Raw genomic sequence first — 16519 nt, forward strand, 5'->3', positions numbered from 1 at the left:
TTATCCATTTATGTACACGGAGTCTGCGCCTGAGGCTTGCCTGGGAAATGTAAGCCCTTCATACACTTTTGGTCTACGAGGCAAAATATGCATTGGAGCGTGAGGAAACTACCCAGCTGAAATTGAGCTCCCCTCACTCTTGCTCCTCAATCCCTTTGGTGAGGAATTGAAGGTGTCAGGAGTCACTTACAGAGGCTGCAGAGGAGAAGGAGAGAGAGATATGCAGAAGCTGGTTATGGTGTAACTGATATTTCTTTTTTAAATCAGTTGTAAATCAATTATGTTACTTGCTGAGCAATAGTGAGCTAGTGTCATAGACTTACGCTGACAGGAAAGTTTACTCACTCAGAATAAACAATAAGGGTAGACGAGTGGTGGGTGAATTGCACAACAACCAAGAAATGATTCCAGCAACGCCTGTCAAGCTTACATATGAAGACAAAATGACACAGTACTTTCACTTATCTGTCAAAGCCCTCAGAGAATCGCAAGACAAAGCGCAATGGTCTCCGTCTTTATACTTCAAAACACAGCAGCAACTAGTAGCCAAGCGCCATTTAAGCACAGATTTCCATGGCACATTATGCACACAGTGGATATTAAATAATGGAGTTTTCATTTTCAAACCTCACAAGCCTTTAGAGTATTAGAATGTCCTCCGGGTATCTCAGTCTTCCACCCAACATCCCCGTCCCCAGTGTCCCACCCTATCAAATGTTACACGCTTCGGCTAATTTTGGCGCCGAGTGATAACGAAGAGATCGAGCGGCTGGCCTTGTGCCTGTCGGTATAAAGGAGGCCATTTGAGTTCGCAGTTAGTGGGTTAACGGTGATGGTGGGGCTGGGTCGGGCTGGGAGTGACCCCCGCCGCGAGTTAGCGGAGGGTGAAGAAGAAGAACATTATGGGGAACGGTCGATGCCCCTCTCACTGACAAAAGGCGAGGATTGTTGTTCCCTGTTGGGAAACAGTTATGATCAATAAATGAGACAGGTTGGTCGTGTTATACAATCTAAAGGAGGATATATTTTTCAGTTGGGAGGTGGTGTATTTTACTCTAGCTATAAAGGTGTACTTCTCTCTCTCCTTCCCTCCCTCGCTCCCTCCCGCCGCCCTTCCCTCAGCAGATCAGTGAGCTGCAGGCCCTTCTGTCGGATGCGAGGGAGACGGCTCACGGGACGCAGGAGGAATTGACTCTGGAGAGACAGGCCCACCGAGACCACACCCACAGCACTTATCAGACAGTCTCACAGGTACACAACCATGGAGACACGACTGTTCTATATCTATGGACACAACCACGGAGACACGACTGTTCTATATCTATGGGCACAACCACGGAGACACGACTGTTCTATATCTATGGGCACAACCACGCAGACACGACTGTTCTATATCTATGGGCACAACCACAGAGACACGACTGTTCTATATCTATGGGCACAACCACGGAGACACGACTGTTCTATATCTATGGGCACAACCACGGAGACACGACTGTTCTATATCTATGGGCACAACCACGGAGACACGACTGTTCTATATCTATGGACACAACCACGGAGACACGACTGTTCTATATCTATGGACACAACCACGGCGACACGACTGTTCTATATCTATGGGCACAACCACGGAGACACGACTGTTCTATATCTATGGGCACAACCACGGAGACACGACTGTTCTATATCAATGGGCACAACCACGGAGACACGACTGTTCTATATCTATGGGCACAACCCCGGAGACACGACTGTTCTATATCTATGGGCACAACCACGGAGACACGACTGTTCTATATCTATGGGCACAACCACGGAGACACGACTGTTCTATATCTATGGGCACAACCACGGAGACACGACTGTTCTATATCTATGGGCACCACAGTGACTACAGACAAACCCTGCTAAACCACGCAGAGCATTGTCACTGTCACGTCCTGTCAATGCTAATACAGAATATGTGCCCCACTGGAGAACAGTATTGTATCGCTACTATATATTTAACAACACTTTATTACACACATGCACCCACTTAGCAAACTTCACAAACAACTGCTATGAAGCTAATCCCTTATAATAACAAATGTGTCCCTGTAGCCCTCACTAACTGGCCTGTGTCCTGTGTGTGTGTGTCCCTGTAGCCCTCACTAACTGGCCTGTGTCCTGTGTGTGTGTGTGTCCCTGTAGCCCTCACTAACTGGCCTGTGTCCTGTGTGTGTGTGTCCACAGCTGCAGGAGGAGCACCAGAAGGCCCTGACGCGGAGGGACTTCCAGCTGCAGAGTCTGAGTCTGCAGACGCGGCTGCAGCAGAAGTTCTGGAGCCAAGAGAGGAACCTGATGGTGCAGGAGTCCCATCAACTCAAGCAGACCCTGCTGCTGCTGAGCCTCAAGCTGCGCTGCTTCCTCAAACAGTGGCGTCTGGGACGCAAGCTGGACTCGGAGGCCAAGGATGTCCTGGAGGTACGGGACTGGTTGATACCTTCTCCTTTTGAATCAGTCACTTAGTCGTGGCAGAATTGGTTGGTTGGTTGGTTGGTTGGTTGGCTTGCTGGCTGATTGGCTGGCTGACTGACTAATTGTTTTTTATTTTTTTATTTCACCTTTATTTAACCAGGTAGGCTAGTTGAGAACAAGTTCTCATTTGCAACTGCGACCTGGCCAAGATAAAGCATAGCAGTGTGAACAGACAACACAGAGTTACACATGGAGTAAACAATTAACAAGTCAATAACACAGTAGAGAAGAAAAAAAAAAGAAAAAAAAATTTTTAAAAAGGGGGAGTCTATATACAATGTGTGCAAAAGGCATGAGGAGGTAGGCGAATAATTACAATTTTGCAGATTAACACTGGAGTGATAAATGATCAGATGGTCATGTACAGGTAGAGATATTGGTGTGCAAAAGAGCAGAAAAGTAAATAAATAAAACAGTATGGGGATGAGGTAGGTGAAAATGGGTGGGCTATTTACCAATAGACTATGTACAGCTGCAGCGATCGGTTAGCTGCTCAGATAGCTGATGTTTGAAGTTGGTGAGGGAGATAAAAGTCTCCAACTTCAGCGATTTTTGCAATTCGTTTCAGTCACAGGCAGCAGAGTACAGGAACGAAAGGCGGCCAAATGAGGTGTTGGCTTTAAGGATGATCAATGAGATACACCTGCTGGAGCGCGTGCTACGGATGGGTGTTGCCATCGTGACCAGTGAACTGAGATAAGGCGGAACTTTACCTAGCATGGACTTGTAGATGACCTGGAGCCAGTGGGTCTGGCGACGAATATGTAGCGAGGGCCAGCCGACTAGAGCATACAAGTCGCAGTGGTGGGTGGTATAAGGTGCTTTAGTGACAAAACGGATGGCACTGTGATAGACTGCATCCAGTTTGCTGAGTAGAGTGTTGGAAGCCATTTTGTAGATGACATCGCCGAAGTCGAGGATCGGTAGGATAGTCAGTTTTACTAGGGTAAGCTTGGCGGCGTGAGTGAAGGAGGCTTTGTTGCGGAATAGAAAGCCAACTCTTGATTTGATTTTCGATTGGAGATGTTTGATATGAGTCTGGAAGGAGAGTTTGCAGTCTAGCCAGACACCTAGGTACTTATAGATGTCCACATATTCAAGGTCGGAACCATCCAGGGTGGTGATGCTAGTCGGGCATGCGGGTGCAGGCAGCGATCGGTTGAAAAGCATGCATTTGGTTTTACTAGCGTTTAAGAGCAGTTGGAGGCCACGGAAGGAGTGTTGTATGGCATTGAAGCTCGTTTGGAGGTTAGATAGCACAGTGTCCAATGACGGGCCGAAAGTATATAGAATGGTGTCGTCTGCGTAGAGGTGGATCAGGGAATCGCCCGCAGCAAGAGCAACATCATTGATATATACAGAGAAAAGAGTCGGCCCGAGAATTGAACCCTGTGGCACCCACATAGAGACTGCCAGAGGACCGGACAGCATGCCCTCCGATTTGACACACTGAACTCTGTCTGCAAAGTAATTGGTGAACCAGGCAAGGCAGTCATCCGAAAAACCGAGGCTACTGAGTCTGCCGATAAGAATATGGTGATTGACAGAGTCGAAGGCCTTGGCAAGGTCGATGAAGACGGCTGCACAGTACTGTCTTTTATCGATGGCGGTTATGATATCGTTTAGTACCTTGAGTGTGGCTGAGGTGCACCCGTGACCGGCTCAGAAACCAGATTGCACAGCGGAGAAGGTACGGTGGGATTCGAGATGGTCAGTGACCTGTTTGTTGACTTGGCTTTCGAAGACCTTAGATAGGCAGGGCAGGATGGATATAGGTCTGTAACAGTTTGGGTCCAGGGTGTCTCCCCCTTTGAAGAGGGGGATGACTGCGGCAGCTTTCCAATCCTTGGGGATCTCGGACGATATGAAAGAGAGGTTGAACAGGCTGGTAATAGGGGTTGCGACAATGGCGGCGGGTAGTTTCAGAAATAGAGGGTCCAGATTGTCAAGCCCAGCTGATTTGTACGGGTCCAGGTTTTGGAGCTCTTTCAGAACATCTGCTACCTGGATTTGGGTAAAGGAGAACCTGGAGAGGCTTGGGCGAGGAGTTGCGGGGGGGGGGGGCGGAGCTGTTGGCCGAGGTTGGAGAAGCCAGGCGGAAGGCATGGCCAGCCGTTGAGAAATGCTTATTGAAGTTTTCGATAATCATGGATTTATCGGTGGTGACCGTGTTACCTAGCCTCAGTGCAGTGGGCAGCTGGGAGGAGGTGCTCTTGTTCTCCATGGACTTCACAGTGTCCCAGAACTTTTTGGAGTTGGAGCTACAGGATGCAAACTTCTGCCTGAAGAAGCTGGCCTTAGCTTTCCTGACTGACTGCGTGTATTGGTTCCTGACTTCCCTGAACAGTTGCATATCACGGGGACTATTCGATGCTATTGCAGTCCGCCACATGATGTTTTTGTGCTGGTCGAGGGCAGTCAGGTCTGGAGTGAACCAAGGGCTGTATCTGTTCTTGATTCTGCATTTTTTGAACGGAGCATGCTTATCTAAAATGGAGAGGAAGTTACTTTTAAAGAATGACCAGGCATCCTCAACTGACGGGATGACGTCAATGTCCTTCCAGGATACCCGGGCCAGGTCGATTAGGAAGGCCTGCTCACAGAAGTGTTTTAGGGAGCGTTTGACAGTGATGAGGGGTGGTCGTTTGACTGCGGCTCCGTAGCGGATACAGGCAATGAGGCAGTGATCGCTGAGATCCTGGTTGAAGACAGCGGAGGTGTATTTGGAGGGCCTGTTGGTCAGGATGACGTCTATGAGGGTGCCCTTGTTTACAGAGTTAGGGTTGTACCTGGTGGGTTCCTTGATGATTTGTGTGAGATTGAGGGCATCTAGCTTAGATTGTAGGACTGCCGGGGTGTTAAGCATATCCCAGTTTAGGTCACCTAACAGAACAAACTCTGAAGCTAGATGGGGGCGATCAATTCACAAATGGTGTCAGGGCACAGCTGGGAGCTGAGGGGGTCGGTAGCAGGCGGCAACAGTGAGAGACTTATTTCTGGAGAGAGTAATTTTCAAAATTAGTAGTTCGAACTGTTTGGGTAAGGACCTGGAAAGTATGACATTACTTTGCAGGCTATCTCTGCAGTAGACTGCAACTCCTCCCCCTTTGGCAGTTCTATCTTGACGGAAGATGTTATAGTTGGGTATGGAAATCTCTGAATTTTTGGTGGCCTTCCTGAGCCAGGATTCAGACACAGCAAGGACATCAGGGTTAGCAGAGTGTGCTAAAGCAGTGAGTAAAACAAACTTAGGGAGGAGGCTTCTGATGTTGACATGCATGAAACCAAGGCTTTTTCGATCACAGAAGTCAACAAATGAGGGTGCCTGGGGACATGCAGGGCCTGGGTTTACCTCCACATCACCCGCGGAACAGAGAAGGAGTAGTATGAGGGTGCGGCTAAAGGCTATCAAAACTGGTCGCCTAGAGCGTTGGGGACAGAGAATAAGAGGAGCAGGTTTCTGGGCATGGTAGAATATATTCAGGGCATAATGCGCAGACAGGGGTAAGGTGGGGTGCGGGTACAGCGGAGGTAAGCCCAGGCCCCGGGTGATGATGAGAGAGGTTGTATCTCTGGATATGCTGGTTGTAATGGGTGAGGTCACCGCATGTGTGGGAGGTGGGACAAAGGAGTTATCAGGGGTATGAAGAGTGGAACTAGGGGTCCATTGTGAACTAAAACAATGATAACTAACCTGAACAACAGTATACAAGGCATATTGACATTTGAGAGAGACATACAGCGAGGCATACAGTAATCACAGGTGTTGAATTGGGAAAGCTAGCTAAAACAGTAGGTTAGACAACAACAGCTAATCAGCTGGCACGACAACAGCAGGTAAAATGGCGTTGACTAGGCAACGGGGCCAACAGATAAAACAAACAAGCAGAATGGAGTACCGTGATTAATGGACAGTCCAGCGTGCATCAGCTATGTGGCCAAGAGATCAGTGTCCAGGGGGCAGCGGTGGATGGGGCAGGGAAGCTGGACTGGCGAGTGTTATCCAGGTTAAAAAAAACGAACAATGACTAAATAGCTTGTAGCTAGTTAGCTGGTTAGCTTCTGGAGGTTCTTGAGTGTGTTCTAAAAAATGAAAAATAATAGCGATTCCGTATCACATTGGGTGAGGCAGGTTTCCGGAAGATATAAACAAATTAAAAATCCAAAAGAGATAGAAAGTAAATATGGGTGTTTGGGACGCGGCGATGCAGACGGGTTCTCCTATGGAGACTGACAGATAATGTGCTGTGTGTTTCCCTACAGGTGAACAGTCTGAAGGACCTGTACCTGCTATTGGAGGAGGAGAGTCTGGCCGCCCACCAGGGAGACAACAAGATGGCCGCCGCAGAGGAGCAGCCCCTCAGCCCCAGCATCTCCAAGGAGCTCTGCCTGCTGGAGAAGAGCTACAAACAGGTACAGGACACACAGGGTTAACACGGGAAAAGATGGCATTAAAGCAGGCAATATTTTAGAGGTCTTTTTAGGCAATATCGACGAGGTCCTTCACCGATTCTCTATCCTGTCCGTGGCCTAGACGAGCGGCGTGAGCAGCACTCTGGCGGACCTGAAGGGAGCGCTCCAGGATCTGAGCGGAGAGCTGCGAGAGGAGCGCCAGGGCTCACAGGAACTCACCCAGCAGTTTGCCCGCGCCAAGGCCTCCTGGGAAGTGGAGAGGACAGAGCTCAAGAGCCTCATCACCCAGGTAAGACCAGAACACCTACTGGAAGTAACTGGCATTAAAATAGAATTACTCAAATGGAAACTTGACTGTAGGTGTACTCAATGTGACTGACATGGTATTGTGTCAGCGACTCTATTGAAACGCTCTGTCGCATAGTTTTGAACCTACACGCTTAGAAATAGAAGGTGCTGTCTAGAACCTAAAAGTGTTCTTCGGCAGTCCCCATAGGAGAACCCTTTGAAGAAAGCTTTTTGGCTGCCGATTAGAACCCTTTTGGGTTCCATGTAGAACCCTTTCTACAGAGGAGGGTTCTAAATGGAACCAAAAAGGGTTCTCCTACGGGGACAGCCGAAGAACCCTTTTGGAACCCTTTCTTCTCTAAGAGTGTATAGCTAGTTGACCTAAAAACCATCTAAAAACCCTCAACCCTCAGGTGTTATTTGGGCTATTGTAGAAGCCAGGTTATTATGTAGCTTACAGACCATTATCTAGGCTTAGCGTAAAGCCTCCCCTGGGAGGGCAGTAATTCATCAGGCCTTTTAGCACCCTGGTATCACACAGACTACTGGAGAGAGAGGACAGATAGTAGGACTCTAGTCACCAGGGTTACGGCCTCTCCCTGTTAGGCGGTAGAGTCATTACTTTAGTGTAGATTAATGCCAGATCAGTCAGATATTCTATAGCTAGAATCGTTTCTCCTTTTGGCTACCTGGATGTCTGGGGCAAAGCCATTGATTTGTACGGCCGTTGAAGTGAGGTTTTATAGTGGAACTATAGCTATCCATTCAGCGTGCAGGAGAGCACGCAGTGAAGCTGTACACAGATCAAGTTACCCGTTCATGAAGGATGACATGACCTGCCATTTGTTACAATCTACTCACTGGAGAAAGCTGCCGAAGCTGTGGAGGATTGTGTTACGGATCAGTATGAATCAGTCACTGGGGTATTCATTTCATCACCAATGCTCAGAGTAACGAATGGCTTGAAACTGCTCATATCCTGAGGTGGTGGATTTGTACCAATCTATTTGTCTGGTGTTCCGTCTGGCTGTCTGCTTTGCCCTCAGACCGCCGTTCACTCTGTGTGTGTGTGTGTGTGTGTGTGTGTGTGTGTGTGTGTATCTGGCAGTGAGAGATGAGTTTAATATCCAGACGACTGCCAGCCTGAGACGTTCTCATAACAGCAGCCTCCGCAATGACTTAAACTAACATGCTTTGAGACAGGCCACTAGATTACAGCAAGATAATATATAATATCAGACCAGGGGGGAAACAGAAGGAGAAAAATAAAAAAGTAATTAGGAGGAGAGATTAAGAGTAATAATGAGAGAGAGAGAGAGAGAGAGTGGGGGAGAAATACATGGAGGAAGAGAGAGAGAGGGGGGGGTGTGAGCGGTTGAGAAGGAGAGGGAGGGGCACAGTACAGTAAACAGTTTGAAGCATGGTTCATTGGTCCTGTCAGACTGTTCCCTCCCCCTGCGGTCCCTCCTCCAAAGCTCTGAAAGGGCACATGTAAATGGTGGGGGATCCCCACCTGGTGAAACCACCACAGCCACTCAACACCATAACTGGGTCACAATTTACAGCCACGGAGGAGTGGGCCGGGCCAGGTCTTCTCCATCCTCCCTCCCTCCTCACGAATCCCCCGTAGAGGCTTTTGTTTCTCTCCTCCATGGCAGTAGTAATGTGTTGTGTGTCTGGGAGAGAGGGGAAAAAGGGGGATAGGGAGAGAGGGAGAGAGGGGAAAAGGGGGATAGGGAGAGAGGGAGAGAGGGGAAAAGGGGGGATAGGGAGAGAGGGAGAGAGGGAAAAGGGGGATAGGGAGAGAGGGAGAGAGGGGAAAAGGGGGATAGGGAGAGAGGGAGAGGGGGAAAAAGGGGGATAGGGAGAGAGGGAGAGGGGGAAAAAGGGGGATAGGGAGAGAGGGAGAGAGGGGAAAAGGGGGATAGGGAGAGAGGGGAAAAGGGGGATAGGGAGAGAGGGAAAAGGGGGATAGGGAGAGAGGGAAAAGGGGGATAGGGAGAGAGGGGAGAGAGGAAAAGGGGGATAGGGAGAGAGGGAGAGAGGGGGATAGGGAGAGAGGGAGAGAGGGGAAAAGGGAGAGAGGGAGAGAGGGGAAAAGGGGGATAGGGAGAGAGGGGAAAATGGGGGATAGGGAGAGAGGGAAAAAGGGGGATAGGGACTGGGAGAGAGTAAAAGGGGCTTCTTGCGCTATAGTTCTAGACCTTTATTACATTTGATACAACTGACTTCTTTCTCGTTGATATTTCCTGATTTAAATAAGGCCCTACATGGACTGCAGGAGGGGGTCACATGCTGTAGCCTTGGGTTAATTAACGTCCTGATTTGTGTTCTGTTTGTGAACTCACCGGAAGACCCAAATGCCAGAGTAGTAATTCAGTTGGATCACTTTAAAATGGCGTCACCTGTGTGAATCATGGCCATAATCAAAGCGTTGGCTCTCTTTCCCCCACAGGTCTGGGATCATTTGTCATCTGAAAGGGCTGACAGCTGACTTTGCTTTTCTTCTTTTTGGAGAAACTCATTCGTCATCTGCTGCCCCACCCTGAGAGTCATGCATGCCCGCCCGCGCGCTCGCGCACACACACACACACACATAGACACAGACACACACACACACACACACACACACACATACATAGACACACACACACACATACATAGACACACACACACACATACATAGACACACACACACACACACACACATACATAGACACACACACACACACAGACACACACTTCTACAATGCCCCCTTCACTCTATAAACTATGCTGTTACTGCTGCCCTTGTCTTGTGTAGACCCACTGGTCTGGTGCCCAAGAACTGGATGGCACAGCTGGGACCAATCTCTCCCTGATCTGCTCTGCCAACCACATCAGTAGGATGCCATCCTGGCAACGTGGCATGGCACCGGCAGCTGTTGCACTGTGGAACCAGGCTTAGGGCCTAATGCCTACAGAAAACCCACTAAGGAAGTCTGTCTACAGTGGATTTTGGGGGGAATCTGGGGTGAATTGGGAGCGTTCAAAGCAAATGTCTTTCTTTGTGCTATAAACCTCCAGACAACCATTAAGTCACAGCCCCGCAACGCCTCACCAATAAAACTCATTAGGGATATTCATCATCACATGAGATCAACGCTCCGTCGCCGTCGGAGACGAATGGCGTAGTCATCCAATAGGCCGCCCAGACTCCATTAGCACCATATAAGGCCGGAACCTGCAGTCGTCCCTACCGTAGCGATTGATGGGGCTCCCTCCGCCGAAAGCTGTGAGCTCTAATGCAAGGAAGAAACCAGACAGACTCGTGAAAAATATAAAGAGCAATCGCCTCCTCGAAGCACTGCTTGATTCATTCTAATGGGGGGGGGGATTGGAGAGGAGGGAGAGGTGGAGAGAGGAGGAAAAGAGGACGAGGGGAGAAACGTAGTCCTCAGCTGTCGTCTCTTTAATGTGACTGAGTTTCCAGGTTTTCTGTCTGTTTTCTCTTCCGCCTCAGAAACAAGGGATGCCTTTGTTCAAATTGTCACAGACACACAAAGCATCTGCCGTCGTTCCTCATAGTGCTTTTTCATTGCTCCGTAACTGGTCGTATAGAGGGAGAAATGCTAAAGAGCAAATAAAGTCTGTTTAGATATTCATATTAGCGATGCTGACATTTAGATTTTTTTTTTATGCATCGTTTTCTCTTTCGTCAACCCGCCCGCCCGCCACCCAACACCCTTCATCCACATAATATGTCATGACCCTCAGCCCTCACATCACTAATTCAGATAAACACTAACAGTTGTTCTCAGAGACCAGACAGAAAGAAAGAGAGAAAGAGAGAGAAAAAAAGAGTGTAAATCAGTGAGAGAGAGTGGAATTCAAGAAGTTTTTCTGCAATTGGGCATTTCATCAGCTGTAGGCCTACATCTAATTTAGCTGTTCAGAAATGCATGGAACCAGAACTTGTGCACCAATCGCACTACACCTCTCATAATTCGTCATGTTCATGAACCTCACCCAATACACTCCTTCCAGCTGGAGAGCAAGTTGGGCCAAGCTGTGCTGGCCGGGGGAGAGAAGGACCTCCAAGGACCTCCCGTCCTGAAGATGGCCCTGAAGAGGGAGCGTGAGGAGTACCCGCACCTCCTGGCCGACTCGTACGCCGCCGTCATGGACCTGACCAAGCAGCTTCAGACGGGCGAGAGGAACTGGAGCCGCGAGAAGCTGGAGCTTCTGGAGTACTTCAGTCAGGAGAGGGGCCAGTGGGAGCAGAGGCTACAGAACAAGATGGTAACTCGATTTTTTTTGCACCTCAGAGCCTCTACTCTAGCTTCTGTTCTATTCTATTCTAGAATAGTCCAGGCTTAGCCATGTATATTGAGGGAGGGACACTTAGCCATGAGTACTGAGAGTGACACGGAATATCCTTGTGACATCTAATGACTATCCTCGTTTTCCTTCCTCTGGGTGGTATTTTGATGGGGTGGAAAGAGAGGTTGTCACGGGTAGGTAATTGTGGGCTTGCATGCATTCCTGAACTCTATGACTATAGGTTTAGCGTTTTCCATAGAACTTTCACTGTGGGTGGATGACTGGCCAGTACAGGAATGCATGGACAGACAGCATGCTGCTGAACAGGAGTGTGTCTGCTGCATGGTCTAACCACACTGGAGGCGTGTGTGTGTGTGTGTGTGTGTGTGTGTGTGTGTGTGTGTGTGTGTGTGTGTGTGTGTGTGTGTGTGTGTGTGTGTGTGTGTGTGTGTGTGTGTGAGTGAGCACGCTCGTGCATGGTATAGTCTGACTGGCCCTACTACCAGCCCAGCCTCATGACCTGTGCCTGTCATCCAGTCTATCCCAAACTGACTGGCTGGTCTTGGAAAATAGGGCTCTCTCTCGCTCCGATACTCATTGTGGCAGAAAATTGTACAGGAAACGTAGCACTGAGGCCAAGCACACAAGAGGACATGTCATTATTTCAGACAGACGCCTCTTTCTCTCTCTACTATTTTCTCCAATCTGTCGCAGCACTACTGTTGGTTTTGTTCACTGTGCTTCAAAACGCTCTGAAAACAAAACCTGTTTAAAAAAACAAACAAGTTGTTTCCTTTCCTTCATGAAGTAGACAGCAGTCATGTACTGTAGGATTCCAATGAGCCTTCCCCACATCCTTCCTCTTCTTCCTTCCTCCCTCCCTCCCCCCCCTCTGAGAGGAAATGGTTTTGTGTGTGTATGTGTGTGAGCTCATCTCCCTGCGAGCTGAACGGTCCTAAGTCAGCGTCACTACTTGGACAGCGAGCCCTCTGTCAGGGAGAGATACTGTATCTCCTTCATGATGCCCACATCCTCATCATGTCCTCCATTAAACACTAGCTATAAAACCTAACAGCCTGGCTGGGCCGGCAACTTAAAACCTCTCCTTGTTTCTCTCCCTTACAGTCTCTGCACGAAAAAAACACCTCCGAAAGGGAAACTGCAACAGACGCTGTTACAAATGGAAGCAATTTACCAAGGTAACATTGGCTTTGAATGTATTCAAAACTCTACATTTCAGTTATCATGAAAAATGTTTAATGATGTCATTTTTCTCCACCCAGGACCAAATCCATCCCGTCCATACCAGAGTTAGAGGGTCTGCTGGAGGCCTGTCCTTTCCTTCCGGGTCAGGAGGTCAACGGGACAGCCAATGAGGAGGGAGAGAAGGACCAGCCCAACACCCAGGCCCCTCCCCTTCTAGCCCACACAGACCTGGGTGACCTCACCAGGAAGAACTGGAAGTACCTGACCAATGAGGTGGCTATGATGGAGCAGGGTAATGCCCCCTTCAAGACATGGGACTGCCCCAGCTCCCCCAGTAGTTTCCTGGGCCTGGGGAGCATCCAGAGGAGCTACACGGCCCCTGACAAGACCGGCATCCGCATCTACTACAGCCCCCCTACCATGCGCCGTATGGAGAGCCGGCTAGCTAAGGAGAAGCAGGACAAACCTCAAGCCCAGCAAGGCCACCTGTCCCGGGCTTCAACTCCGTCAGACGCTGGGGCCCCGGAGGGCCAGCCTCCCTCTCCCTCTTTTGCCTCCTCCTCTTCGTCCTACGACCAGTGGCTGAGCTCTCTGTCCGAGCAGCACAGGGAACTTCTGGAGAACAGCAGCGGTGGCGCGGGGGTGGCGCCCTTCCACGGCCTGGAGATCTCTGCCAACCTCTCGGACGACATGAAGGAGATGACCAACTGCGTGCGCCAGGCCATCCGCTCCAGCTCTCTGGAGAGGAAGTGCAGCAAGGACGCGGGCAGCCAGACGGTGGGGGTGTCTAGCAGCTCCACCCAGACAGCCCAGTTTGTGAGTGTGGGACTGCAGACGGACGGGCTCGGGTCTCGGGGGGTGGGGGGCCTCCACACCAAGTCCTCCTGGTCCCCCCGGCCCTCGTCCTCACTGGCCTCGGCACGCTCACGCCACATCTCCTCGTCCCTGGATAAGGTGCACAGCCGCATCGACAGGCCCTGCTGCTCACCCAAGTACGGCTCCCCCAAGCTTCAGCGCCGCATCTCCGCCTCCTCCTCCAAGTTGGACGGAGTGGGGTCGTCCTCGGCTTCCTCCCGGGATCGCAGCCTGTGGAACCTGCACCAGCGCTCCTCGACCTCCAGCGGCTCGGCCTGGGCCCGCTCCACCACCACCAGGGACAGCCCCGTGCTCAGTGGCCTCAACGACGGCCTGTCCAGCCTGTTCAGTGTGGTGGAGCACTCAGGCAGTGTGGAGTCCCTATGGAAGAGTGAGCCGGGGGTCAGCCCAGCCCGCCAGGCAGCAGGGAAGCCCTCTGGCCCCGCCCCCGACACCGGAGCCCAGAAATACGGTCCCTTACAGGAATTCTTGAGGAACGTATGCGGTCGGACCGGGACGCCCATGCCTGGGGGAGGGGAGAGAGGGCAGAGGGAGGTGGGGGCCACGGATGAGCCTAAGCCAGAATGCCTCTCTGGGGCCTCGCTGGTGGGGAACGACAGTGTCACCAAGATCGTCAACAAGAGGTTCATGAGACAGATGCCCAGGGAGGAGCTTGGGGCCAATGCCAGGGACCCCACCTCCAGGGACCCCACCGCCAGGGACCCCACCACCAGGGACCCCACCGCCAGGGACCCCACCACCAGGGACCCCACCGTCAGGGACCCCACCGTCAGGGACCCCACCGTCAGGGACCCGACCATGAGCTCTAGCATTGAGGTAGGTCCCACACACACAGATACACACTCGCACTCACGCAGAGAGACAGGCACACACACATACACTCACGCAGAGATGGGTATACACATGAACGTGTGCAAGCACATACACACACACAGGACATCATATCCAAGCATATTATTTAAACAGCTTCGTCTTTCATTGGATTGGATTATAACGTAACTATTTACTGTCTCCTTCCTGTCCCAGGATGCAGTGTGTGATTGCACCTCCCAGGCTCTGACTTCCTGCTTCGTCCGGCCCTCCCGCTCGGCCACACGCCATTCACCGGGCCTCTGCATCCACCTCTCCCAGGAGTCTCCAACGGCAACAGAGGAGAGATTGGATCCAAGCATTGAGTGATGGATCAGAGAGAGCACGGAAGCTCACACTGCCACACACACACACACACACACACACACACACGAACATGCACGCTGCCTCGCCAACACACTGCCACATGCATAATGTACATACACACAATTCCCCACAAACTGCCACACAGAATCACTGTCACACGCGCTCGCGCGCACAGACACAGATGTCTAGGATTGGAACTAAAACCCAAGCAGAACATTCTAACGCCAAGGACAAAGGAAGACCACAATCTCCTAGGATTCCTCTCTGACCATCATATCCACTGTCAACTACCAGCAGGACAACCCCACTTCACACACAAGTCCCTTTATAGTGCAGCATTTAGGGAACAGGGTGCCATTTTGGACAGTGTGTGGATTTATATCACGTCAGAACCCTCAGCACTCTACTTGACCCGGAATCGCACAGGGGAAAACATCCTGGACTATTACAACCTCCTGCCGTTGTCAACCATCAACCATCAAAAAACGCCTGTTCAACATTTCTCCATTTAAAAAACTTTTTTTTTTTACGTCCAACTGCCTGATGTTATGCCTGTTGTTTTTCCAAAAGACTATATACGACGCTGTTATGATATACATCGCGTATGATATGATCCTATGTTTCCTGAAGGTTGTTTGAAGGTTTGTCATCTGCCTGCTGTTGGCACACAATGATAGTTTGGTGGTTAGGACTATGAGGGGTGTCTCCCGTGTGTACTGTACTGTACTGTAGGCTGTATGAGTATAGGAGGAACTATACTCTATTTAAACCCAGCTGTAAAGATAACTCCCTGCCAGGAAAACAACGCAAACTCCTTGTCCCATTTCGAGACAAAATGCATTCCTTTGTTAAGTCACAATTCCACTGACACTCTGGGTAATCTGTTCAATTGTGCGTGTTTCTCTTTCGTTGACTGCCGGTGTGTTCCTGACCTCTTTTCTCCTGCTTTGTGTAACAACGTCCTCTGCAGAAGGTGGGCTCGCTACTTTCTCACGGATCCTTGGTGTTCTATGTTTAATGAAAAGACATATCTTTAAAATGGGGGGGGGGGGGGGCGACAAAAGCCTTGGTTGTGAAGAGGGTTATTTGTACCTTGAAATGAAATCCGAGTCGAGAGAGACTGAGAAATGGTCTAATTATATTTGATTGATTCCTTCCATTTTGGAGTGTCCCTTTAAGGTCTGATAGCTGTCAGTCAGCCTGTTACTATGGTGACTTTGAAGTGCCTGTTAGACTAGGACAGCTCGCACCAAACGGCATTTAACAACTACAACCCCAGATTGTTGTTCTTATAATGATTTTAGACACAAGGTGGATGGATATACAGTATACTCTTATGTACACGTCATGTATACAGAAGTAACAAGTCGTCACCAACTCTTAAAAGCACGGAGAGAGAGAGCGAATGGTTTACGTTCTTTTGATACCAAGGAACTTTTTTCAGAGAAGTAAATTATTTGTATTTTTTTTAATATATATAAATAAATCTTTATATCTGTTTGTTTTTTCTCTCGGATTGCAATGGTGCTGAACTAATAGTGCAGATTCTTCCCTCATTTTAAAAAGAGCTTTTTACAAGGCTTTTAGGTAAGAGAAAAGGCTCCGTTTTTGCTATATTGGCAGTGGCACACAGTATTCTATATAAATGGCTATTGGTTAGGTGTCAGTCCCTGGCAGGTGCCTTAAAGATGAGCATGTCACTGTCATAAAAACACTGATTTGGCCGCTACCCCTGAGA

At 49.7% G+C, this 16519-nt stretch overlaps 1 protein-coding gene across 5 annotated transcripts in view; it reads left to right on the top strand.

Moving 5' to 3' along the window:
- Positions 1-16285, top strand: part of LOC115131988 (microtubule cross-linking factor 2-like) — a 67476-nt gene extending 51191 nt beyond the window's left edge. For 3 of the 5 annotated variants that reach the window (XM_065020639.1, XM_065020641.1, XM_029664132.2), the window contains exons 7-14: positions 1123-1251; positions 2236-2466; positions 6784-6933; positions 7055-7222; positions 11248-11502; positions 12649-12722; positions 12807-14421; positions 14632-16285. In XM_065020639.1, the coding sequence (XP_064876711.1) occupies positions 1123-1251; positions 2236-2466; positions 6784-6933; positions 7055-7222; positions 11248-11502; positions 12649-12722; positions 12807-14421; positions 14632-14784 (2775 nt within the window). In that variant the 3' untranslated portion in view covers positions 14785-16285. The remainder of the gene's footprint in view (positions 1-1122; positions 1252-2235; positions 2467-6783; positions 6934-7054; positions 7223-11247; positions 11503-12648; positions 12723-12806; positions 14422-14631) is intronic. The other 2 variants (XM_065020640.1, XM_065020642.1) reach the window with 2 other exon arrangements.
- The last annotated feature ends 234 nt before the right edge of the window (positions 16286-16519 follow it).

Source organism: Oncorhynchus nerka, linkage group LG7 (genome assembly GCF_034236695.1).
Source record: "Oncorhynchus nerka isolate Pitt River linkage group LG7, Oner_Uvic_2.0, whole genome shotgun sequence".
Taxonomy (NCBI): Eukaryota; Metazoa; Chordata; class Actinopteri; order Salmoniformes; family Salmonidae; genus Oncorhynchus; species Oncorhynchus nerka.